Raw genomic sequence first — 26,023 nt, 5'->3', positions numbered from 1 at the left:
GTTCCTATTTGTGCAGCAACAACTTCAGCAAAGGACAGATGTGAAATTGGTCACGATTAGAATTCAAATCAATATTAAGTGGATTTTTTTAAACTAATAACTCCTGATAATTGAATTTCTTGGTTTGTGAAAATTCTGTTTGAGGCCCAGAGCTTCCATCAGATTTGCCATGTGGAAAATATTTGGGCAACTTTTATAACATAACTTTTTTTCCAGGACCTCATTGAAGTCCACTTCTTTGACCAAACTTTTACTGTGACTCAATTTTTTTTTGTTTAATCTGTGTGGAAGCTATTTAATGTCACTTCAATTATTTTTCTGCATTGAGAGTATTACATGAATGCACACTGTGAAAACATGGTGTCATAGATTTAAGGATACAATTTCCATAGTGCACATTTATGTTGTTGTAGGTCTACTAAAAGTGCACCTGGTTTCCTGTTGTTCCATTAAATGTGAAGTGATAGGAGAGCAAGAAAGATATTTTGGGGAGGTTATGCTGTTGAACTTGCATCTTATGGTGCATTTGAATAAACTCCAAGTATTCTGCAATGTTTTTTTGGCAGTCTGTGATTGCACACTAAGATGTATTTATTTGTTTGTTTGCCAGGAGGAACCCGTACCACTTCAGGGACTCAGGTGAGTGGACAATTACAGGAGTTTGGATAGTGTTAGTTCAACTATTTTTAAATTGTTTGCAGTTAACTTTACCTTTATCTTGAATTTCTTAAATCTTTTGATAATTAGGTCAGCACTCAGACAGACCCCATTCGGTTACAACCTTCTGCACCACCTAAGGTGCTCAAGAATAAAGCACTACTCTGTAAACCTATCTCACAGACCAAAGCAACCTCCTGTAGGCCCCATACTCAGACCAAGGCTTGTCAGACAGGTACAGTGTATTTGTGGATTCATGTTCATGTACATGCACATGTGTTGGAATAGTGTAAGCATGGTTGCAGTGGATTAACATAACTTGTTAAATATGAACTTTAAATGACCATTTTTATCATCTGTATGTAGAAAAAGCTAGTTTCCAAAGATTGGTACTCCCAGTCTACTTAACCAGTCTAAACAAAAAAATGGGTAAAATTTATAGTTTGTTCTTAAAACACTGCAATCTCATATATTGAAACTTATTCCATTGTGTTAGCTGGGGAGTTGTGGGATTTTGACTCAGTAACAATGACAAAACCACAGTTTATTTCCAGGTTAGGATAGTGATCGAATGGGAGGCTGGCACTGCAACCCTTGTCCTTATAAGTGGTAGAGGTTGTAATTTAGAAGGTTGCTGCTGGGGAAGCTTTATTCACTTACTGTATTTCAATTTTTATATAGTGTATTCTGCTGTCAGAACGTGCTGGAGAATAAATAACAATACATCACAGGAACAGGCCCTTCAGCCCTCTAAGTCTGCGCCAACACATTTTGCCCTTTCATACTAAAACTGTCTTCACTTACAGGATCTGTATCCCTCTATTCTCTTCCTATTTATGTGTTCGTCCAGGTGTTTCTTGAATGCTGCTATTGTGTCTACTTCCACTGTCTCCTTATCTTCCAGGGACTAACCGGCCTTTGTGTGAAAAACCTGCCTTGTGCAACTCTTTTAAACCCCCCAAACCTGTGTCTCCTAGTAATTGGCCCTTCCACCCTGGGAAAAAGCCTCATACTTTCCACTTTAATCACGTCATTAACAATCTTTATAAACTTCTTTCAAGTCGCCCCCTCAACCTCTTACATTCTAGTGAAAACAATCCAGATATTCCAATCTATCTTCATAGCTAAAGTTCCTCATACCAGGCAACATCCTGGTAAACCTTCTCTGTACCGTCTCCAAAGCGTCCACATCCTTCTGGTAGTGTGGTGACCAGAACAGTAAACAATATTCCAAGTAAGGCCTAACTAAAGTTCTATAAAGCTGCAGCATAACCTGTCTATCCTTATATTTAATGCCACTTCCATCGGCCTTTTTTACTACCCTATCTACCTGCACTGCCACCTTCAGTGATCTATGGATCTGCACATGCAGATCCCGCTGCATATCTATACTCTTTAGGGTTCTGTAATTCACTGTATAATTTTCACCTGTACTTGACCTTCCAAAATGCAACGCATCAGATTTGTCTGGGTTAAACTCCATTTTCCATTTTTAGAAGTGGAGGGAGTGAAGAGTTAAGGTCATCAATGGGGTGCAATGAAACAATCAAGGCTACTTTCTTACCAATGTTTTAAGGTCTTGTTGTTTGAACTGCACTCATCAGACAGTGGAGAATATTCCATTACATTCTAACTTGTTCCTTCTAAATAGTGAAAGTGTTTTGCAAGTCAGGATGTAGGTCAGATGCTTTAGAATATCCTGCCTCTGACCTGATCTAGTTGTCATACTGTTTATTTTTATGGTTAATGTTGATCCTCGCAATGATTTTGTTAGGAGATTTGATAATGGTAATACTATTGAATATCCAGGAGAGGTAGGTAGAGAAATTGTCTGGTACTTGTATGGTGCAAATGCTACATGCTACTTATCAGTTCAAACCTCAATGTTGCCAAGATTTTGTTGTATTGGTTGTTCTGCTATAACACAACAATTATGTTCCTCTGCAACCTTGCGCTATAGAAAATCCTGCTGTCAAAGATTACTTAAAAAAGTCGATATACCAATTCAGTATAAAGTTTGCATTATCCAAACAGTGTTCACAATTTGTCAATCTTGTTCTAGCCAATTTGTGCTGACAAAATGCGCATTATACCAGAATGACCTGATGTATGACTGCAGAGAGTTTCGTTACCTGAGGAGTCGCACATTATACTGAGCATAGTGCAATCATCAGCATGTGTCATTGTTCCCTTCTGATTGAAGGACAGATGTGGATGAAGCAACTAAATAGAATAGAGCCTAGTCCAGAAGATGATAGTAAAAGTGTGAGCGTGAAATGGGCCAACTCCATTTGTATACTTCAAAATGGAGATCCTGTCTATTAGCAGGTTAATTTGCAAGTTTTACTGGGTTTTTAGCGGACAGTTTCTCTGGGACATCATGGCCCTGGCAAGCTCTAGCAATCATACCCTGTGGCTGAGATAATTGCTTTGAAATGGCCACAATCATCTTCCGAGTGCAAGATATGATCCCACCGAATCAGGAATCCAAACACATGCCCTACTCCTCCAAGAAAAAAATATCCTATGCCAAACTTGGTTAAATGTTTCCTTGATCTTGAGCACATTTATTCTCATCCTAGCTCTGAAGTGTGATATTCTTCCACTTCTCTGAGAGGTGCAACAGGTTTTAGTTTCAGCAGCCCTGTTTTCGGAACTGATTCACTCGGAATGTGACTTCGAGGTACAGCATTTCTAAACAATGTGACTGGATTGGAGTGCCACTAACTGCAGTTCTCATTCGTGTTATTTCCTAAAAGTTCTTAACGACAAAAGGAGTTAGACTTATGTCAGATATTTTATACAATGAAAGTGATTTGTTGCACTCTCTATTTGTCTGCAGTAGAACGGTATAGGGGAGTAATGTGACCGCATTCTCGTTTTACGCACAGGTCAGAAATGTGACTCTGGATTTGGCTGTGCATTGAATTAAATACTGGGAATGTAGAATTATAGCACATTGTGAATTCTGAAATAAATCACTTTGCCTTGGTAGCTGAATAAAAGTTGTCAATTAATTTTGAATTATTTTTGCCATCTAATTTGTTTCTTTTTTGTTTTAATTTACAGAAGAGGATTGGAAGCAACAAGTGATTGTGTTACCCATCCCTGTGCCAGTCTATATTCCTGTGCCTCTGCATCTTTACTCTCAGTTCACACCAATACCAATAGGGATGCCTGTGCCTGTAAGTTATACTCAAAATGGTAGGGTGTCAAAAAGTTGCCTGTTTTAGGTAATATAAGGCATAAGATTGAATATCTTATAAGGCGGGCAGGGTGAGGAGGAATGGCAGTGATTTTAAATATTACCTGACCCTTGGGGTGCTAAGTTGTTGAAAGTTGGTTGTATTTTGCAATATTAAAGGCATATTGATTTCGAGTTTCTTGAACTTATTCTGATACATTTACAGAAATCTTTGTATTGCTATTAGATATAATGTAGACAACAAATGGCAGACTTCACTTCAATGTTCCATTGATATTTGAAATTATTGTGCAACAGAATTGATTATCGTAATAGATAACAAAAAGCAAGTGGTTCAGATGACATCTCGATCACAAGTATTGGAGCATTAACTATCGTACAACAATCTCTGATCGAATGCTACAAATGTGATGCCATTTTGTCAACTACTTAGTTAAAATGAGGAAATTCAATGCAGTGTCGAATTCTGAACTTGTACTAAAGCCTGCTCCACAATAGACTGTAGAAAAAAAAATTCATTGCAGAGACTTTGACAGAGCTGACCTGCAATACCTTTTTTGGAAATTTGTTTTTCACTGATATTACCCTGACAATTTACAAATGGAAGTCTGTACTCAGTTATCCTGTAGATTCCAATTGTAAGTATTATATCTTGCATGTAGCGACCTGGTACGTCAGTACATTTGTTCTACTTTTCTTTCTCTCTATAATGTTGTTTCGTACATTTATAAATATAGAGACTTCATTCTACTCAGAAAGTGCCTGCCATTGTACCCAAATTCTTGCTGAGCTGATCAGTTCAGGGTAGTCACATGCATTAATGAGTTTCATTGTCAAACTCTTGGTCACCATAATGTGCAATAAAATGCTGAGCACAACTGCCTTTTTCCCTCAATTCACAATGTCTGTATCGATCATCTGCAAATGTTTAATTGATGCATTGTCTTGTTCAGATTACGGCCATTTAATAAACATTGGATTAAATTGATAAGAATCAGCATAATTCTAGTAATGCTTCTGTAAATCTCCATTGTGCCATACTTGATGTACAGGATATAGGCATCTGGGATCTCAGAGATAAAACTACAATAACATTCCATAATTTAACAGCAGAATTCACTGGTCTGTAAGTGTTGCTTTGCAAATTTTCAATCATTTGTTCTTAACCTCTTGTAGTTATCCAATTGCAATAAATGTTGTTTGAGGTAGATATTTCCTTGAATTTTTGGTGGATTGAAACTGCCTGAGTTCATTCTGTTGACATCAATGGAATTAAAATAGTGCCAAAGTTACCCCTTGACCAGATTATTGCTAAGGGGTAGGTTAAATTCTAGCCCAGTATTTTGAAAATAAAATCCATTGCATTTCAGCTCCCAGTTCCGATGTTCATTCCAACAACATTGGACAGCGCAGACAGAATAATTGAAACAATCCAGGAAATAAAGGAGAAGATTCCCTCAAATCCCTTTGAAGCAGATCTCCTAACAATGGCTGCAATGATTGCAGAAGAAGAGGAGAAAGAGAAAACTATTTCACACGGTGGTTCGTACAGATTAGTAATGTGACTTCCAGTTCCTAATCAATCCCTGATATTTGTTTGAATGATTGCTTGTAACATTATTTCCAACCTATACTGAAATATAAACTTTTAATTTTTATTTCATTGTGAGAGCTATAGGAACCTATCTTTTTAAATAGTTTAGCACAGGCTTTTGCTTAACTGTTAGTTTCTGATAGTCACAAAGTCAGAGGCCAGCAGTGTGATTGAATCGGTAACTGAGTTCCAGAAATCTTATTTATCATTGGGCTAAATGGGATTTGAGATCAGAAAATCAATAATGATCAATTATTATCGATGCAGTGAAACATAATTTAGTGCAGGAGCAGGATACAGATTCTGATATTTGAAAATAGCTAATTGCTAAATTGTTGAGTGAATTATGAAAATTGTTTGTTTGCTTAGCTACAAATCTGCATGGTATACTAAAGAAAAAGAAGAAATTTAATATCCAGATAAGGCAATTATTTGGAAACTTAATGAGTATTGAACCTCTCGACTGGCTCCACTTAATTTGTGTATTGCAAGCCTATTATGTTCAATGAAATATAAAGGAAACTGATTTGTGTTCGCACCCATCTCCCCATGTTCTGTACAATGTTCCTGTATCCTCCTTGGTGGGCGCCCATTATTTCCACTTGTGCACATGTACTGATTAAGCTTTACCTACAATTGTGTATTTACCGCACAATAGTTAAATCAATTGTGAATTCTTGATGGAAAGGATGCTACTTAAGAACAACTCTATAATAATATTAAATATAATGAAATTGACCTTAATTTCATTAACAAAATTGATCTTAAGGGGTCAAAAACTTGAAATGGTGTTTCATTCTTGAGGTGACTTTTGTCAACCTTAACATAGGTTTTCTTTGTGGTTCTCCTTCCAGATCAGGGTAGCACATATAGTGGGGATCTTGAGTCCGAGGCAGTGTCTACACCACACAGTTGGGAGGATGAATTGAGCAATTTTACCTTGAAACAGTCTCTCGCATCTGCACCTGTACCTCCACCTCCACAACCAGCACCAGCAACTGAGCCAGAGATACAGTCGTACTCCATTGAAGGACCTGAAGATGATCTGGAAGCTGACATATCAATAGGTCAGTATTAACAGAAAATAAAGCTTTTTTTTAAGTAATATGTGCCTTTGAAAATCAAATGTAAAATCTAATTTGTCCAAATTATTGTAAGTACATCCTAGACCTGCTGTCTTCACCCATAAAGCACAATTACAATACTTAAATCTTGGATTTACTGCAGTAAGCATTTTGAAGTTGTCTGGTTTCTCATGCTATATCAATATTGTGGAGCACTGAACCAGTTGACAAGAAAATGTATGTTTCTTTGTCCCAGTTGTACTGGTTAATATCAGCCTGGGTGAAAAAAAAAGTTTTTTTTTGGTTTAGGGAAGATCAGATATTTGTTCGTTATTGCTGTCTGCTTGCTTCTGTGTGAAAATGGCTCCATGAAGGCATCAGAATGAGAACAGGGTTAGGTTCAACCATGGTGCCTCCTGTGGAAATTATGCCTGCTTACATTTGTGATCTGAGAACGCTCACAGAGCACAAGCATTTCCATGAACTGTTGGTGCACCTTTGACTAGTTTCACAATGTCAGTTAATAATTTGAGGAGTAAAGAACAAGTTGGAAATGTGAAATATATTTTTTAAAAAGCAAAATGAAACTTAAATGTATTCAAAAGTCATGTTTAATCTTAAAATTATGAAAACACTTTAAGTCTGGATGTTGTGATTAACGATAAATGAATGGTACTAGCTGTTTATTAAACATCTGCAAGATGTCTGTGGGCAGGTTTGATTTTGAACTGCGAGTTGCACATTTTAGAAATCAAAACCAGAGTGACACCATTTGCAGGAGGTTTGGGAGCTTTGAATACTACAAACAACTGTGTGCCATCTTAGTCATTCTCATTGAAAAATCTTCTGTGAAGCAGAGTCTACTATAAACCCTGAAATGGAATGTAGAATAGTTAATTCAATGCCGGATCAGACTAAGTACATGTGATGAGAGACAAAAAAACATCAGAAAAATAATTAAACAATAATTAAAACTTGAAGCATTGAGAGTCTGAATTTTGGTAAGTAAATATTCAGTGTGAGAAATGTTCTAACAAATAAGAATTGTTATCTCTTTTAAACTTGCTTGTACTTGAATTGACAAGTCCTAACTTTTATTGCATCTTTATTGGGTATATATCATGTAAATACCACAACATCGTATTCAGCCATTTATTTTTGGTGCTGAACTTTTTACTATGAAGCTGGTGTATCACGATTTATAAGGAAGCAGCTTCGGAATTTTTACGTTAAATTTACATGTCCAGTTACTTGATGTTGCAGTATGATTCCCTCCATAATAATTGAGGTTTGAAAGCCTCATCAATACTGGTACTGGAAAAGTCTGACCCATTTGGTAAAAATGACCACTAAAAATAATTCCATTGCAGGCCTTTGCAGTAATGTTATGTCTGCTATAACAATTTACCATAGGCTGCTTTATGTAAAGAGGCAGGTGTTTGAGTCTTGCTTGAAGAAATTGACTAAGAACTTGGATATATATTCAATCCGAAGGTGGAAGGATACGCAAGTGGTGAAGATGCGTTCAGGAAGTTGCAAAAGGCCATAGACTCATTAATGAGGCGGATGGGAATCAATGCATGACAGTGTGGTCCACTTTGGATTGAAGTAAAGCTAACAACAAGATTTTCTAAAGATTGAAAGACTAGAAACTGAAGGAACAGCAAGATTTGGATGCCCCAATACATAAATCACTAAAAACTAATGAACGGATACAAGAGGCAAACAAAACACTTATTAAGTGTTAAGCTTAATCCAAAAGTATTGGAATTAAATGGGAACTTTAAATTTAGTTTTCCAGGTCGTTAGTTAGGTTCCATTTGGAACATTACATTTGTATTGGTTTCTGTGTTTCCAAAGGATGCACGGGATTTGCCCCAAAAAGGAATATAGTGTAGATTTTTGTAGTTGCACCACAGCCAAGTGGGTTAAATATAAACTTCTGTTGTAATCGTTTGAGTTTAGAAGGTGATTATATGGTCGAATTGAGATGCTTTGAATATTGAGGATTACATTGCTCTGGTATAGAAAATCTATTTCCTTTGGTCAGGTCCCATCTGGAGTTCCAGTGTTGTGGATACCATACTGATCAAGTTACTGTGAGCAGGACTAAACAACATGTTAGACCATATCTAATTATGGACTCTCTTGTCAAGGCCACCCCCACCACCACCAACTCACCCTTCCCTCCTGGCACCTTCCCCTGCCACAGCAAGAATTGCAAATCCTGCACCCACACCTCCCTCCTCACCTCTGTCCAAGGCCCCAAAAGAACCTTCCACATCCATCAGAGATTTATCTGCACTTCCACACACACACCATTTACTCTAGTTGTTGCTCCCGGTGTGATCTCCTCTACATTGGGGAGACAGGACATCTACTTGTGGAAAGCTTCGGAGAACATTTACGGGACACGCATGAAGCAAACCCACTGGCCTGTGGCCGAACACTTGAACTCCCATTCCCACTTCCCCAAGGACATTAAGGTCCTGGGCTGCCTCCGTCGCCAAACCCTAACCGCCCGACACTTGGAGGAAGAAGGCCTTATCTTTCACCTTGGGACCCTCCCACCACATGGGATCAATGTGGATTTCACCAGTCTCCTCATTTTCCCTCCCCCCACCTTATCCCAGATTCAACCTTCCAACTCGACACTGCCCTCATGATCTGTCCTACCCGTCCATCTTTGTTCCTACCTCTCCACTCCACCCTCATTTCCAACCTGTCACCTTCACCCCCACCTTAATCTATCTGTTGCACCCTCACTACCTTCCCTGGATCCTCCCCCCCCCCCCCCCCCCAAAATCTCTCAGCTCCCTTGGTCCCAAGCTTCATTCCTGTTGAAGGGCTTATACCCGAAACATCAATTCTCCTGCTCCTCTGATGCTGCCTGACGTGCTGTGCTTTTCCAGCACCACACTCTCCACTCTAATCTCCAGCACCTGCAGTCCTCACTTTCTCTATGTAGAATTATGGACTGATGTGATCTTTCCTGACAGATAACTTAGATCATAACTACTGCTGTCATAATGTGCTGTTCATTACTTCTTTGAGCCCTCTGACTAATGGTAGGTTCCTGAGTAGTGCAGAACAGAGAAACTTAAGGGTTCAGATAAATAGTTCCTTGAAAGTGGTGTTTAAAGGAGAGAGGTACAGTTGCAATACTTAAAAGCCATTTAAATAGGTACATGAAATGAAGGGTTTAAATGGGTGTAGGCAAAATGCAGGCAAGTGAGACTAGTTTAATTTGGGGAGCTTGGTTGGCATAGACGAGATGGACCAGAGAGTCTGTTTCTGTACAGTATGACTCTATGGCTCTGATCTTTTGCAACAACCTAGCTGTTGAATACTAGATTAAGAATTTTTTTCTTATGAACCCTTGGAGAAATATAAGGGCCTCAACTCAGATCGTACCTTCAGTCGTGCAAGAGATAATGATGACATAACTGCCACAGTCATAATGCCCATACCTCTGAACCAGGAGACCTGGGTACAAGTCCCACCTGCTCCAGATGTGTGTCATAACAGCACTGAACAGGTTGGTTTAAAAAGAATATGTAACTGGATTGAAATGTAAGTAACAGTGTACTTAATATAAACATGAGGAACCAGAAGAAACATGTATGAAGTCCTTTGATTAGAGAATGGTTGTGATTTTACACTGGGACTGTGAGTAAGTCCAGAACATATCAACTCTAAGCTGAGCCTGTTCTGATTATGGACTTAATATCTTCTCACTGTAGTGAGTTCACTTCTGAAGTTTGTGCCATGGAGTCACTGACTGGTCAGGTTGATGCAATTGCACCTTCACAGGCAGCCATTTCCATATCCATGCAGGGGTATCATTTTAAATGCTAAAATAGGCAGTTTCAGTGTTAAGTGTTGACCTAACAGTGTGTTACTTCATTTTATTTCTACATATGTGTAAATTCTGTGATAAATGTGTATTCATCTCAAAGTGATTAAGTGATTGTAGTTTTATGTTCACCAATTATTTACCTTGTGGATTTGTGATATCAACCATGTCAGGTGAGGAATAGATGCTTCCTAACAGGAAAACTAATTGTTCAAAACTATTTTAACATCTTAGCAGCTAGCTAAAGAATAATATTGATGAAAATCTTAGCAATTATATAGGTGATTAAAACAAAGCATAAGATTGTCTGTTCATCGCATTGAGGATATTTTGCTATCTACTCTTGTCATGTTGACCAAGAAGTCATGTGATTTTCTTGGAAAGGAAAAAGTTCCTATGCTAACTTGACTACTGCACTCATCTATGTGACAATGAAAACTAGTGCAAGAAACTAGTCTGCCCTTGAAATTTCTTAAAGCTTGCATTTTTTTATGTACGAGGTGATTTCTATTCCAAATGGAAATAGGTCCAGCTCTTGACTGGCAGAATTCAGTAATTCAGCATACGTTGCACTAGCTGGTTGCCTGTTCAGAGGTTCCCTTATCTCTGAGAAAAGAACCATGTGCTAACAAATTTCTGGCTTTCTACAACTTAAAATTGATACCCAACCCTAACTATGTAATTGGAACAAACTGTCAACTGAAACTTAAACTTGATAATTTTATAAACTTCAGTCCGATCCCTCCTAATTCTGTACATCTCTTAAAGTGTAGTTCCAATTCATTCAGCCTGTTTTGGTAACTAAGATGGGCAGTATCTAATCACCTTGCCAACTTTGCGCAGGTCCCATGAATGGTAAAAATGGTACACTGGGCATTTGTCCAATGACCGTCATTTCACCTTTTCCAAAACCTCAATATCACTCTGAAGAAAGCAAAATTGGATGTGGTGTTAAAACTAGGGCTCAACCAGCATTGTGCACAAGAATGAAATGTAGTTTAAGTTGTGCCACAGTGATACTTCAGTTGCTTTCCAGAGAAGTGCAGCTTTAAGTAAACAACAGTTAACTGAATTTATATTTTCCAGTTGCTCAAATTAAAAACTTTAATTAGGTTCCATAGGACATTTTCTGTCCCAAAAAAATAATGTTGTACTCTGCACATGTAAACACCACACATTGCTAAATTACAAAACTCTAATCATGGAATCTGTACAGTTTGGAACCAGGCTATTTGGTCCATCGAGTCCACACCAGCCCTCTGAAGAGCATCCTACCCAGACCCACTCCCCTTCCCTATCCCTGCATTCCTCCTGGCTAATCCACCTACCCTGCTTATCCCTGGACACCATGGGCAATTTAACATGGCCAATCCACCTAACCTGTACGTCTTTGGACTCTGGGAGGAAACTAGAGCACCTAGAGGAAACCCATGCAGACACAGGGACAATATACAAACTCCATACACAGACAGTCACCTGAGAGTGGAATCAAATCCAGGTCCCTGATTTTGTGAGATAGCTGTGCTAACCACTGAGCCACCATGTCGAAATAACTTCAAAGAAAAATGGATTCGAAACCGTGAAGGAAATATGTTAGCTTTTCTTGCTGCTTTATGCACTTCCTGACCCAATTGCTGTCAGTTCTCTCAAATTCTCGCTATGTCTGAAGACTTAGGAAGATAGGGCATGGGACCAGAAGCAATCCACGGTGATCAAATAGCTTTGAGTTGCTGGGTTACAGAGGTAAGCCACAAGCTGGTGATACGACAACTCAGAGCACTGAAGGACCGGAGAGGCTACTTCAAAGTGGCTTAATAGAGAGATTCTAGGTCCACCGGGCGTGAAATGTTACAATTAAATTCTCATCAGTAAATATGATTACTGGTCCTATTAATGGCTAATGATAAATTGGAATGATTTAAGAAGAGGAAATGCTGTAGGCAATTCTTCTATCAATGCATCTTCAGTCTATGAATCTTCTTTGTTCTTGCTGTCAGTTCATAGTGTTACTCATAAGTCTTTAGAGATCTAGGAACTAGACTACCTCGACCTCTTTTTTTTTTTCCTCTGATTTTAAAAACTTTTTCATTAAAGGAAATATGTATGTTTACATTCATGCTCCCTACAAGCGTGTTACTGCACTTTCTTAAAAAGGCATCTGACGTCATGACCTTGTTGTGGGATATTTAAACCAAAACTTAACACAAGATCTTTCATTCACATATCTCACAGCCTGCCACACCGCAGGGAAGGTAATCCTCAATTCATAAACCAGGTGATTTTATCACAGTACAATGCTTCAAGCACTGCAGATGTTTTCTAACCAAGCTGCTCAGAAATGTTATTACACATTCTGGAGCAGATGAGACCTGAACCTGTGATTCATAACCTAGTGGTAGAAACACCATCACTGCACCATAAGAGCCTACCAACAGTTTTAAAACTATCTAACTGTGTTGTCATCACAATGCCAGCTACAACAGAACTAATAACTGTCCAGAAGGATTAGTATTTAGTACGTCTCAACAATGATTCAGAATGACCATCATCGTGTGATTTAATTAAGAAATGGAGGAAACCACTGCTACAGGCAAATGGCATCAGACAATATTTGTTCATTCCTGCCACAGAAGGAGAAATGATCTTTTACATTAAAATCACTTCTGAGTCAGGAATACCTCACGTTAATGGAATGTATTATTTTCAGTTATAGAAATAAAATCAGCACTGGGTGTCTGTCCTGAACAAACATGCAGATTCAAGGATGTATCATCGAGCAGGATATTCTCCAGGAGATGTATTTTGTGATATTGTTTACTGAAACAAACTATGGAACTCTCAGATTTGCTGTAAAGTTGCTTTATGCTTTTGCACGTTGATTCTTGGATCCTAAGATTACATTCTAACCCCGTAATTGCTGTTTAGCTCAAAGGTCTTTCAACCCCAATTCTCCAAATAGTGAATGGTTAATGTAGTAATTAGCAACAGGTTCCACCTGTGGGTAGAGCTGATGGACAGTCTCCAAATGGATCCATCTGTAATTGTTTCCAACTCTGTCTTGTGAAGTAAATGCCCAACTCCCTGAGATTCCTTGAATGGATAGAGAGCATGGCCATGATACTATCTGTTTTTAAATTTGTAGTTTTATCTGAGCCAGTAATAATTAATATTATTAATTTTATCATCATCACTTAAATGGTCAAAAATGATCTTTAACAATTTCTAACATTCCCTGAGAGTTTTACAGAATCTCATCCATGGTGTTCTCCAATAGCCCAGTGCAGTCTTTGAGTTCTGTGATTTTTCAAGTAACTGACAAAACTTTTCCCATTTGTTACACAATTGTCCTTTGACCATTCAAAAAGCAGCATTTTTTTCCTTTTAAATCTTTCTTGTATTGACAGATACGTCTGTTTCATTGAATGTCTGTTGCTTTTAGTTGGTTTAGCAATTTACCCATCAACAGAAAAGAAAATGGTTTTATAAATGTTCAGTGACATTATTGTTAAAGCTAATTTCACACAAGTCCTTCACTTCTCAATTTTAAGTGATGGAAAAACTCTGTGGAGGATATTGAATAATTAATTTTTTGAAATATTTTTTGAAATAGCTACCTTTGAATTGTCACGCCGTGACCGATTGGCAACAGCGCGACAGCACAGAGCAAGGCAACGTGCAAAGAACAAAGAAGGCTTCCCTCAGCCAAGAAAACGGGTGAGCTTGTTAGAATTGGACTAGACTGTTACATTTGTTAAGTGCATTCTGTCATGACCACATTAAACATGTCCTTGGGGTGATCCTTGAACTAAGAATTTGTATAAACTTCTGTGTACCCCCTTTCATTTAAGTGTTTTGATTCTAAAATAGCCATCTGCAGAGCTTAATGTTGTAAACAAGATAACAGGTTAGTTTATTTACACGACTGTTGCTAAGGAAATAGCGATAACATTATGAGCTAAAATACAAAGATTTAATGTAGATATGCGTAAAACTTATGCAACAATTAGATCACTACTATTGTTGATCAGGTTTGTTTCACCCAGAATGTGGTGGCTGTGTGGGATGCTTTGCCCCAGAGGGCAGTGGAGGCCCAGTCTCTGGATTCATTCAAGAAAGAGTCTATCTGCATTTTGTGATGTTTACGGAGTCATAGTTGTAAAGCATGGAAACAGACCCTTTGGTCCAACTATTCCATACCAAACATGTTCCCAAACTAAACTAGTGCTACTTGCTTGCATTTGGGCCATATCTCTCCAAATCTTTCCTATTCATGTACTTATCCAAATCTCTGTTCAATGTTGTAACTGTACCACCATCCACTACATTCTTTGGCAGTTCATTCCACACATGAACCACCTTGTGTGAAAAGAAAAATTTGCCCCACATATCTTTTTTTAAACACTTCCTCCTGTCACCTTAAAAATATGCCCCCAAGCTTTGAACTCTCCAACCAGAGGGCAAAGACCCTTGTTATTCACTTTATCTATGACCCTCATGAATTTATAAGGTCATCCTGCAACCTCCTATGCTTCAGTGAAAAAATCCCAACCTATTCAACCTACGTTTATAAGTCAAACTTTTCAGTCCCAGCAACATCCTCCAACATCTTTGCTAAACCCTCTCCAATTTCATAATATCCTTCCAATAGCAGTGCAGCCAGAACTGTACACAATACTCCAGAGGAGTTCTCACCAAAGTCCTGTACAACCTCAACATGATATCCTAATTCCTATACTCAAAAGGTCTGAGCAATGAAGGCAAGCATGTTTAAATGCCTCTTAACCACCCAGTCTACCTGTGATACAAATTTCAAATAATTATGTACCTGAACCCCAAGGTCTGTCAGTTCTACAATTGTATAAGTTGAATCTGCAAGAGAAAGCTATTTTGTCAGATTCTGTGCCTGTCTTCAAAACACATCGGCTTCATTTACAGAATATATAATTTCTACCTGCACACTTGTGACAATTCATACAGAAAAAAAATGACTTTGTCATGAAGGGCAGTTTCCCAAAATAGAAAACTTTAGCTAATTAATTGATTATTAAACTTTGTTTAAAGTATCATTATGAACTGTTATACTGTCTTAACTAATTAGGGAAGGAAGAAATCAATTGTGGGGTACACTCGAGATGTTGTACAGGAACCTGTAACTGGAGGAAGTGATGTTGGTCTATTTCTAAAGTATATGTATGGTGTGAAGGCCTGGAAACGATGGGTACAATTTCGAAATGACAAAGGAGATCCCACAGAGGAGCTACGGTTTGGATGTAAGTTGTTGGAGGAGATGGTGACCTCCGATTGATCTATTGTGTACATATTTCTTTGTTTTCTGCCTTCCATGTATTCCAATGCAAAAAAAGTAGTACATTACAAATACATCAGTCTTTTAAGATTTAGGTGCCGAATTAGGTTATGTATGTCCAACTAAAAACATGTAACTCTTCCATTGGCAAACAGTCCCTATCCCATTTCCAGTTGCTAGGATTGTGAATCCATTTCTTGATATTTTTGATCTCATTCTTGATACTTTTCTTATTTTGTCCTCTTTTTTTGAGGCCTCCACACAATATATTTCCGGAAAGGGAATGTCATTTAATCTGCTCCCAAGGTTTGTTAATGCTGCCCTGTCACTGGGTAATACAAGGATTATAAACTTGGGTTTGAATGTAATTTTTTTCTCTTCCCTGCTTGTCCACAAGTACCAAGCATTGGCTTGTTCTCCCAAGATGCACCTTGCTGTAATGTTTGAGAGGTTCCATATTTGTGAAGGTTTTCTGTTCAAGTAGGCATATGAAGAAATAACTTCCATTCAAATACTGTCTATTGTTTTTTTTTGAGGACCCTCTCGAGCATTTCGCAGTACTGAAATACTTCTGAAATTCAGTAGCTTCATTTGTAGGTACATGATGCAGTCCATTTGTGCACTGTTAAGTCCCACAGTTAGTAATGTGATAAATGGTAAGTTAATTATTTTGAGAGGTTACTAAGGGATAAGTCTTGGACAGTACAGTAGAAAAAACTATCCATGCCTTCGTGAAAATCCTTTATCTGAATATACAAGCAGGACCTTGGTTTTGCCATCTCATCTTCTGACAAGATGGAATTTTAAAATGTCAAATTCAGAAGTGAGTATTGCATCCATAATTTCCTATTGTTCTAAGTTGATCATAATTCTCATGATTAAACAGGGCATGTGATGTGCGATATATAGTGAAACAGTCAGGCAAATGGCTGCTTGGAGATGCATAGAGAACCTCAATCATTTTATTCCATTAGTTCAGCCCAGGTAGAAACCTCATGTTTGGGGAATTGTAGAAGTAGCCATGTTGTACACAAACCGAGTACACTAGTATTTTTTAAAATGCTCTTAGTTTTGCTAAGTGATGACACCTTTTTCATGATCCACTTAAATTTATGTGCAGCTCGACCAATTAAGCTAAAGGAGGATATTCTTTCATGCACGGCTGCTGAGCTCAGTTATGGACTATGTCAGTTTATTCAAGAAGTACGGAGACCAAATGGAGAAAAGTATGAGCCAGATAGTATCTTCTACCTTTGTCTAGGAATTCAGCAGGTAAAACACAATATGAACAATATCAAACTATTTATAAAGACATGGTGATACATGGGTGTTTGCCATACATAAGCACACAGACTTGTATTTTCTATTACAGCATGTGGTTAAGACGTTTGGAGTAATCCTTCATTTGGTGTAACAAATTTTCACACTTGTACCTATTGTTAAATTGGATTGACTGGGAGTGAGACAGTGTGAAATTGCATTACTACGCTTATAAAATCAGATGGATTGAAAATAGAAATGAAAACAAAATTAAATAGAACAATTTGATCCTTTAGTTTAATCAATAAAAATTGATTTTCTTTATAAAAATAGGTCCATGTAATGTGCTGTTGTGATCAGAAGGTGGTGTCGAACTTAGGCTGTCAATAAAATAATTAGAATTATGTCTAAGCTGTAGGATTCCAAATAAGATTTTTACAGCAATTAAATATTTATCAGGGATTTGTCAAGAAAAGAATAGTGTAAAACTGGCAATGTACACAACATTCTGGGACAATTGCTTTTTGTCATTTATATAAATGATTTTGATGTGAACATAGGAGGTATACTTAGTAAATTTGCAGATGACACCAAAACTGGAGGTGTAGTGGACAGCGAAGAAGGTTACCTCAGAGTACAACAGGATCTTGATCAGATGGGTCAATGGGTGGAGGAGTGGCAAATGGAGTTTAATTTAGATAAATGTGAGGTGCTACAATTTGGAAAGGCAAATCAGAGCAGGATTTATGCACGTAATGGTAAGGTCCTAGGGAGTGTTGCTGAACAAAGAGACCTTAGAAGGCAGGTTCATAGCTCCTTGAAAATGGATTCGCAGGTAGATAGGATAGTGAAGAAGGCATTTGGTGTGCTTTCCTTTATTGGTCAGAGCATTAAGAATTGGAGTTAGGAGTGCAAGCTGGGGCTGTCCAGGACATCGATTAGGCCACTATTGGAGTATTGTGTGTAATTTTGGTCAGCCTCCAATCGGGAAGATGATGTGAAACGTAAAAGAGTTCAGAAAAGATTTACAAGGATGCTGCCAGGTTGGAGGGTTTGAGCTATAGGGAGAGACGGAGTAGGCTGGGGAAGTTTTCCCTGGACCTTTGGAGGCTGAGGGGTCACCTTATCGAGGTTTGTAAAATTGTGTGGGGCATGGATGGGGTAAACAGACAAGGTCTTTTCCCTGGTGTGGGGGAGTCCAGAGCTGGAGAGCATAGGTTTAGGGTGAGAGGAGAAGAATTTAAGAGAGGCCTCAGAGGCAACATTTTCACGCAAAGAGTTGTGCATGCATGGAATGAATTGCCAAAAGAAGTGTTGGAGGCAAGTACAATTACAACATTTAAAAGGCATGTGGGTGGATATATGAATAGGAAGGTTTAGAGGGATATGGGTCAAATGCTGGCAAATGGGACTGGATTAGGTTAGGATATCTGATCGGCATAGACAAATTGGACTGAAGGGGTCTGTTTGCATGCTATACATCTCTATGACTCTATTCATGGCCGGGAGGAAATGATCAGCTGTCCATTCTGTTTGAAATCAGTTGATCTTAAAGTACTTCAAAGAATGTGTCTAGTTTTCCTTTACTGATAGCACAAGATATTTATTTAATTCACAACCTGCCTATGTCACTGTGCCTGTCCTTTTCCTAACCAACATAAGGATCTTTGATCGCCAGTGGTGCAAAGCCTGTTTGCATACTGTGCATGCCATACTGCATATATGTCATCAAGGGATTTTTTACTCCATGTGAGGACTTATTTAGCTTCTCGTTTGAGCTTTGCTGTGCAATCTATGCAAGAACTAAGCAGACCATGAGATTGAATTCAGCAACAGCGTTTAACATTTCGGTGTGAAGCTTCAGTAAATCAGCAATCTTACAGTTTAATAATCCTAGAATGCTATTAAAGAGTGTCTTGCTTTGATCAACACATCATTTAAATATCATTACTTGAGCTTTTCAACCTGTGTTAAGTATCTAGGCCATTCACATAATCAATGGCTAATGAAATTTTGTAACCTGCATAAATCCGGTCTGTATTTTCTTTCAGTACATATTTGAGAACAGTCGAATTGATAACATCTTCACAGACCTTTATTACACAAAATTCACATCAGAGCTTACAAAGGCGCTGAAATTTTGGCAACCACAGCTTCTACCCAGTGGTAAGTGTCTGTGTATGGAATTTTTGCTTGTTTGGGAATGGTATCATGCATTTACCCCTTTTAAAAATTCACCCAATACAAAGTCTGTTAATATTGGCTGTACAGTGGCTCAGGCCATTTCATCGTGTCTAATTTTGGCATTATTCCTTGGGGCACTCCAAAATAGCATTGAAGCATGGAATCTTTGAGTTATACCAAGTGGGCTTTCACCTTTCATGCTCACTGCATGGAAGAAACACATATTCCATTCCTTTTTAGATTGTATAATCTTATAACTGCTTTTTAAAGAGGTTAGAAAAAGCCCTATGTTAATTTCTTTGATTGGGTGGGCATGATTTTTTAACTTGATCAGGGATCCTTCATCGGGTTTCTCTCCATCACAAAAAGAAGCTTGTGTAGTGGTTCATAAATCAGTTACCTGTGCTACTTCCAGATTTGAATTTTCATGTGCATTTTTTCACCTGCATGACTGAAAATTGCAGGATGTTTGAATCATTTATATAGTATTCATAAATAACATTTTTCTTGCTTTATTCCTGGACACAGTAAGATGTCAAGAGAATGGTACGAAAAATATTTCCTCAGAGGAAATAAAAACATTGCTTGTTCCAGCAAAGAGCCAATTTCTGATGAATATCTTTAAAAACTGCAAGTTAGTTTGCTTAAAGAAATGGTGATGCTTTAAGTAGTCAAATGCTAAAAAAAACCTAAGATTTGTATACTCTGATAATATAGTGATTGGATTATTTGTGAACTTCAGCCACATTGCTTACAGAATGGTGCCTCAAAATTACTTTATGCCTCAGTTTCTTGAGAGCCTGCTTTGCAGCAGTTGTTTGGTCTTGTAACTATTCCATAATCTTTCAACCCTTCAGTCTTTTTGTTTGAGGGGTTACACATATTACCTTGTTCATTGAGATACCAGGTGCTCTGTTTTGGTGCAATTTATGTTCTCAGATATGTATGTATAAGAAACATTAGCAAATGAGTTATTTCAACCTACATCTTTCTTGATAGTAACAGTGTTTTGTCCGCAGGCCAGCTATTTTGTCGAATCGAAGAGGAACATTTATGGGAATGTAAACAACTTGGAGCATATTCTCCTACGGTTCTTCTCAACACTTTACTGTTCTTCAACACCAAGTACTTCCAGCTGAAAAGTGTCAGTGAACATATGAAGCTTTCTTTTGCTCATGTTATGAGGTGTACAAAGTCTTTGAAACATAACACAAAGCTGACTTACCTGCGATTCTTCCCACCTATGTACAAAAAGGACAAAGATATAGGTACAAACAAGTCTATTTTTCTTATCAGATAGAAGGTAACATATTTGGAATGCCATTTGGTGATGTTTTTCACAAAATAGATGTTTGTTCTTATTCTTAAGATCCAAATAGTCGTGTTAGTAGTAGTAGTCTTGTAGTCCTTCTGAAAATAAAATTGCTGGAGATCACAGCGGGTCAGGCACTATCCACGGAGAGTAAACAAGCTGAAGTTTCGAGTCTAGGACTTGAAATGTTAGCATGCTTTTCTCCATGGATACTGCCTGACTCACTGTAATCTCCAGCATTTTCTGTTTTCAGTACAGATGCTAGCATCTACAGTAATTTGCTCTTGAACATTGTCCTGTAGTCTTAAGCTTGTTGATCAAATTATGACCTGCAATTCAATATTAACTGTCTGGTTTATAGCAGACTTGTTGTATGGCTTATCCTATAATTACCATTGAAATCACATTCTTATACTGCCTTATTCAGCTGTATGAACCCAGCATGTTTTGCAGATTTGTCCCATTAGATCCAATTCCAGTGCATTTTGTTCATGAAAATGAAGCTGGATGTGTTTACCACTTTGCAATTCTAACTCTGGAACTCTTTTATGAGTACTGTTTAAAATAGTAAAGATTTAAAATATTTGCCATAGTAAGAATGTTCCTATTTGTGTTTTGTTAAAATGGAGAATTCCCTGTGATGCAGAAATAATCCACTGTTACATGAGATTCTGACACCTTTGACTGGTGTAATGCATTCCTTTGCAATTGCAATCCAGCATGTAATTGTAAACTGTACTTTGAATATGGCAAACAGGCAACAAGTGTTTGTTAACACACCTGCTCTGTCCAACAGTTCATTCACACTATAAATTTAGAATCAGTGTGAAGTGGTTTTAGCTTGGACTCGATTATATTGAACTGCAGGCTTAGTATAATGTTACAGTCATTGTGAATGCAGCCCATTAAAACTGCGAATATGTTGATGTAGGTGTTTACAACCAAAAATTGATCATAAATTGTACCCCTATGTCTAGATTAGCTTAGATTAGATTACTTACAGTGTGGAAGCAGGCCCTTCAGGCCAACAAGTCCACACCGACCCACCGAAGTGTAACCCACCCAGACCCATTCTCCTACATTTACCCCTTCACCTAACAGTACGGGCAATTTAGCCTGGCCAATTCACCTAACCTGCACATTTTTGGATTGTGGGAGGAAACCGGAGCACCCGGAGGAAACCCATGCAGTCATTTGTCAATTATCAAAATTCAGGTGGATGGGTACAAGCTAGACAGAATTCCAGAATTTTATGGAAGTTCAAGGCTTCTGCAGATGAATGTAGAATTAATTGCTCTGATATCTCAAACAATTGGCAGTTTCAGATTAAGCTAAATTAAATCATCTCACTTTATAGTCACAAAGAAAAGTGTAAATGAGATGTAGCAGATCTCACAGTAGAACTTTAGAACAAAACCCACTGCTTTTGCATTGTATAATAGGATGCTCTTGTAGGATCACAGCTTTGTGACCTATTTCCCTCACAGTATAAGGGAATATAGTGCATGATAACTATGCCAGAAAGGACTAGAGGTGTGCCACACGTGGCCTTGGAAGTTCTCTTTTGGATTCGATGTGGACGAAGTATACTCGGTTGGGGTAAAGAAAAATCGCATTCTGCAGTATTCTTGAAAATATCCATTACTGGGCAGTTTACCTTTGGGATAATATTTAGCTCAGCTTAAAGACTGAACATGAAGTAATTTAAATTTGATTCCTTTACCTGAAATTCATTGTCTACATATTAGCAGTGACAGTGCAACCTGAGCTTAGTTTTTATTTAATTACCCTGTGCCTTAATGTTTCTGAACAGGTTGATTAAAAATAATTTTTACTATCTTACCAAGTAAGCAGTGTGTTGTTGTTTTGTTTTCTCCTATATTTTAAGGTTTCTCATCTTAGAAACGAAGGGAATGTAAAAGTTTGCGATGATCATGATCCAAGTTTAAGTCCAAGACTGGTGATATCACAGGATGAGAGGGGATCATGTTGTATTTACTCATTTGTGTTTCTAATGTAGATAAGTTACAATTTGGAAAGAGGAAGCGCAGTGATGAGGAGGAAGAAGGTGCTATGGAAATGGCGGAAAACACAGACAATCCACTCAGATGTCCAGTGCGCCTCTTTGAATTCTACCTGTCTAAATGGTACGTCACCAGTTTCCTTGTACAATCAGTCTTAAAGTTAGAATTAATGAAACAAATTTTGTGTTTGCAATAAAAGTAAGTTCTTGAAACACAGCAGGCCAGCCATCGTCTGTTGAAAGAGAAAGAGACTTGACTTTTCATGTTTGATGATCTTCCATCAGCTCTGAAAATTGTTGAATTGAATCAAGTTTTCAGAGGGAAGGGAAAGAGGGATGACAACAGAACAAAATGGATAGATCTGTGAAATGATTTAAGCAGATTTATTAAATAACAAAAGGCAGTGGAATTAATGCACAACGAAAGATAGCTCTAGAGGATGTGCGTATGGTAATGCAGATTCACAATCAAAAAGTAAACCAAAATCAAGCAATAATTGAGGAAAGCCTGTGTGAAATTGTTGAATCCCATTTTGAGCCTGGAAGTACCACGCAGAAAGGCAAGCAGCTGATCTTCGAGCTTGGATTGCATTGAGGCTGAGACTAGAGTAGGTGTGATGTGGAGACTTAAAATGACAGGTTGGGGTCTTCCTTAGAGATTCCATGAATGTATTTGGCAAAGCAGTTAGCCAGTTTACATTTAGGTTTCTGAATCCAGGAATAAGAACTGTAGTCAATTAGTTATGGGATGCAATAGGCATAGTGAATACTAAGGAGATCAAGTGCCGATTGGGTGACTACTTTGATCCACATGCGTAGCCCAGAGTTTCTGGCTGGCTGTCATTTTAATTTTCCCTCTCACTCTGACCCCTCTCTATGCTGAATTCTGTACCGTTCTTGTGAAACTCAAAAAGCCAAGCCTCCTCTTTCGATTCAATACTTTTTTCCAAAATCAATTTTGAGTTCACCAGTTTCAGATTGCGAATCCTACTTCTATTTTGATCCCTTTGAATGCTCTCTTAATGGCAATTCTGCTTTTACCATGTATATATTCATTGGACTCATTTTTTCATTGAATAGAATCATAGAATTCTTCCAGTGTGGAAACAGGCCGCTCAGTCCATTGAGTCCACACCGACCTTCTGAAGAGCATCCCACCCACAACCAGGCCCTGCACCTACCACTGTAGATGTGCATTTCCCATGGCTAATCCACTTAGCCTGCCTGTCTTTGGACTTTGGTTCTTTTATTGTTGACTTATCTTTTTTGATGTCCCACCATTCCATTTATTGTTTCATCTCTCCTGCATTCCACCCAATCAATAAATCTTCCTTTTTGTTTTTCCACTACTTCCAAATTTTTATATTTCATTAAAACCTAAGATCTGCTGGGTATGTTAATTGCATATTGCTTATCCAGTGCTTACTGTTTTTGTTCCACATTTCCAGCACCTGCAATGTTTTGTGTTTGCCTTAATGATTAGATATTGGCATTCCTTATGATCACATTAAGAATTCATACAGTTGAAAAGGACCTGTTTGTTAATTCTAACCAATTGTGTTTTATTTTCTTAACCTTTCCACAGTTCTGAGAGCGTGAAGTCAAGAAGTGATGTCTTCTATCTTCAGCCGGAGCGCTCATGTGTGCCTGACAGCCCCATGTGGTATTCAACTTTACCAACTGACCCTGCCATTCTGGATGCCATGCTAACCCGCATTCTCATGGTACGGGAGGTTCATGAGGAGCTTGCAAAGGTCAATCATGAGGAAGCTGAAGAGGAAGATGCATTTGAATGAACTAGATTTTTATCCATTTTTAAGCACTGAATTTTAGAATGCATGTACCCTTGAAGGGTAACAGACTGCTTGGAATATAGCATACTCTTCCTCTGGGTAGATTTGGGGGACAGGAAAGGGAGGGTTGATAAACACACTGGCCAAAAGAAAAAAATAGATGTTGATAATTAAGTTGACAGGAAATCTTGGTGCTTTTAAACAATTAAAATTATTATTTTTTTGTTTTAAAAAATAAAAGACAACTGATGTGGATTTGTTTTTACCCCAGACTGATTCACTGGATTCTCGTTATAAAAATCAATGTCCAACAAATTCAATTTTAGGGGAAATGGGAAAAGGGTGGGTGGGATGGGGCGGGGAAAGCACGCCAAGAGTATTTAAATGGCAATACTACCATTTTAGAATGTTACAGCCGAGTTTGAAGGCCATAGAGACAGTATTTTGCCATTTAAACATTAACAACTATCAATGAAAACACAACGTTTAGTTCCTAGATTGCTGTTAATGTGAAACTTTTGTTTTAAAAGAAAGCATTGAAATGCATCTACTAACCCCTTGTTAAAATGTTCTGTGCTCACATTTCATTTAGAGGAGATCCGTGTGCTGTAAGTTTAGGTGTAGATGTGCACATGAGTATAAATTTGTATATTTTGAAGGTGATGGGCAGCTAAAAGGATGTTGTTATAAGTTTAGGTTCTTGCCGATATGTTTTTGTACATACATTTTAATTACATTTATATCTTTACTGTGTATAAAATAATTGCTTATGTGAAGCCCGGTCAGACTTTACATACTGCAGACTCATTACATTTGTAGAAAAACCCAATGTACTCCTTGTTATATAATACAGATTGCATTGTAGTAAACAGGCGTTTGTGTGAAAGTACCTTTTACCTCTACCTTAGCCGAGAAACGCACTGTTCTCCCTTTGCATATACAATGGGTAACTTGAAAGAAGTTAATACACTAGATACCATTGTGAGTTTAGTTTTGAAAAAGACATTTTATATATGGAAGTTGCTGTGAACTAGATACATCGAGTTTTGTTTTTCATCAAGGGATTTAATGCCTTTTCTCTTCACTGTAAACAAAAATGCACCATTTCATTTTACAAATCCCCAACCCCAGCAGTGATCAGGTAATATGTCTACTGCTGGACTGAACAACACACATAGAAGATGTAGAGAAGTGATTGAGAGAAAACGATTTACTTTTAACATTTTTCTATGTCCTATCTCGGGGATATACATTTTGGTAAGGTAAATCCAGTTACAGTCTCAGTAATGAGCTATGTTGAGAGGAGCACCGGTTTAGAGAATTAGTGCTGCAGTCCTGTAGCTGGACCTCCCCTCCAATTCCCTTTCACCATGGCTCAGTCTTGAGAGCATTGAATCACTGAATTTAACCCTTTTGAAACCAGAAAGCAATCTCTAAATAAACTTTGTTCCTTCATTCTGTGGTACTGTATCTTGGTGAACATACTTTCAGTTTCTTTTCAAATGAAACCTATGGAATAATAGGTTAGGAACAGTCACTGAATAATAGTTTAAAATCTGGGGATGTGACTGATTTTGGGAAAATTTTCTACATCAGTACCCCAGCATATAACAGCATCTATCCAAAAATTTTACACACCTATAACATTTCATCTGTCAATCTCAATGATAGAAAAGTCTCCTCCATAATACATGGATTTGTCTGTTGCCTGTGTTTTGTAGTGTTTTGTCTTTATTTCTAGTGAATGTCTTAGCAGAAAGTTATAAATTG

General features: G+C 37.9%; 1 protein-coding gene across 6 annotated transcripts in view; it reads left to right on the top strand.

Moving 5' to 3' along the window:
• LOC132830119 (zinc finger MYM-type protein 4-like) overlaps nucleotides 1–24,588 on the top strand; it is a 203,919-nt gene extending 179,331 nt beyond the window's left edge. For all 6 annotated transcript variants that reach the window (XM_060847614.1, XM_060847612.1, XM_060847613.1 and 3 more), the window contains 12 exons: nucleotides 611–639; nucleotides 748–892; nucleotides 3,727–3,842; nucleotides 5,233–5,404; nucleotides 6,311–6,523; nucleotides 13,987–14,090; nucleotides 15,475–15,646; nucleotides 16,802–16,953; nucleotides 18,993–19,107; nucleotides 20,145–20,393; nucleotides 22,458–22,584; nucleotides 24,046–24,588. In XM_060847614.1, coding sequence (XP_060703597.1) covers nucleotides 611–639; nucleotides 748–892; nucleotides 3,727–3,842; nucleotides 5,233–5,404; nucleotides 6,311–6,523; nucleotides 13,987–14,090; nucleotides 15,475–15,646; nucleotides 16,802–16,953; nucleotides 18,993–19,107; nucleotides 20,145–20,393; nucleotides 22,458–22,584; nucleotides 24,046–24,256 — 1,805 coding nt within the window. In that variant the 3' untranslated portion in view covers nucleotides 24,257–24,588. The remainder of the gene's footprint in view (nucleotides 1–610; nucleotides 640–747; nucleotides 893–3,726; nucleotides 3,843–5,232; nucleotides 5,405–6,310; nucleotides 6,524–13,986; nucleotides 14,091–15,474; nucleotides 15,647–16,801; nucleotides 16,954–18,992; nucleotides 19,108–20,144; nucleotides 20,394–22,457; nucleotides 22,585–24,045) is intronic.
• The last annotated feature ends 1,435 nt before the right edge of the window (nucleotides 24,589–26,023 follow it).

This window comes from Hemiscyllium ocellatum, chromosome 30 (genome assembly GCF_020745735.1).
Source record: "Hemiscyllium ocellatum isolate sHemOce1 chromosome 30, sHemOce1.pat.X.cur, whole genome shotgun sequence".
Classification (NCBI taxonomy): Eukaryota; Metazoa; Chordata; class Chondrichthyes; order Orectolobiformes; family Hemiscylliidae; genus Hemiscyllium; species Hemiscyllium ocellatum.
Note: the sequence above shows the minus strand (reverse complement) of the source record. Positions and strands in the feature narration are given on the sequence as shown.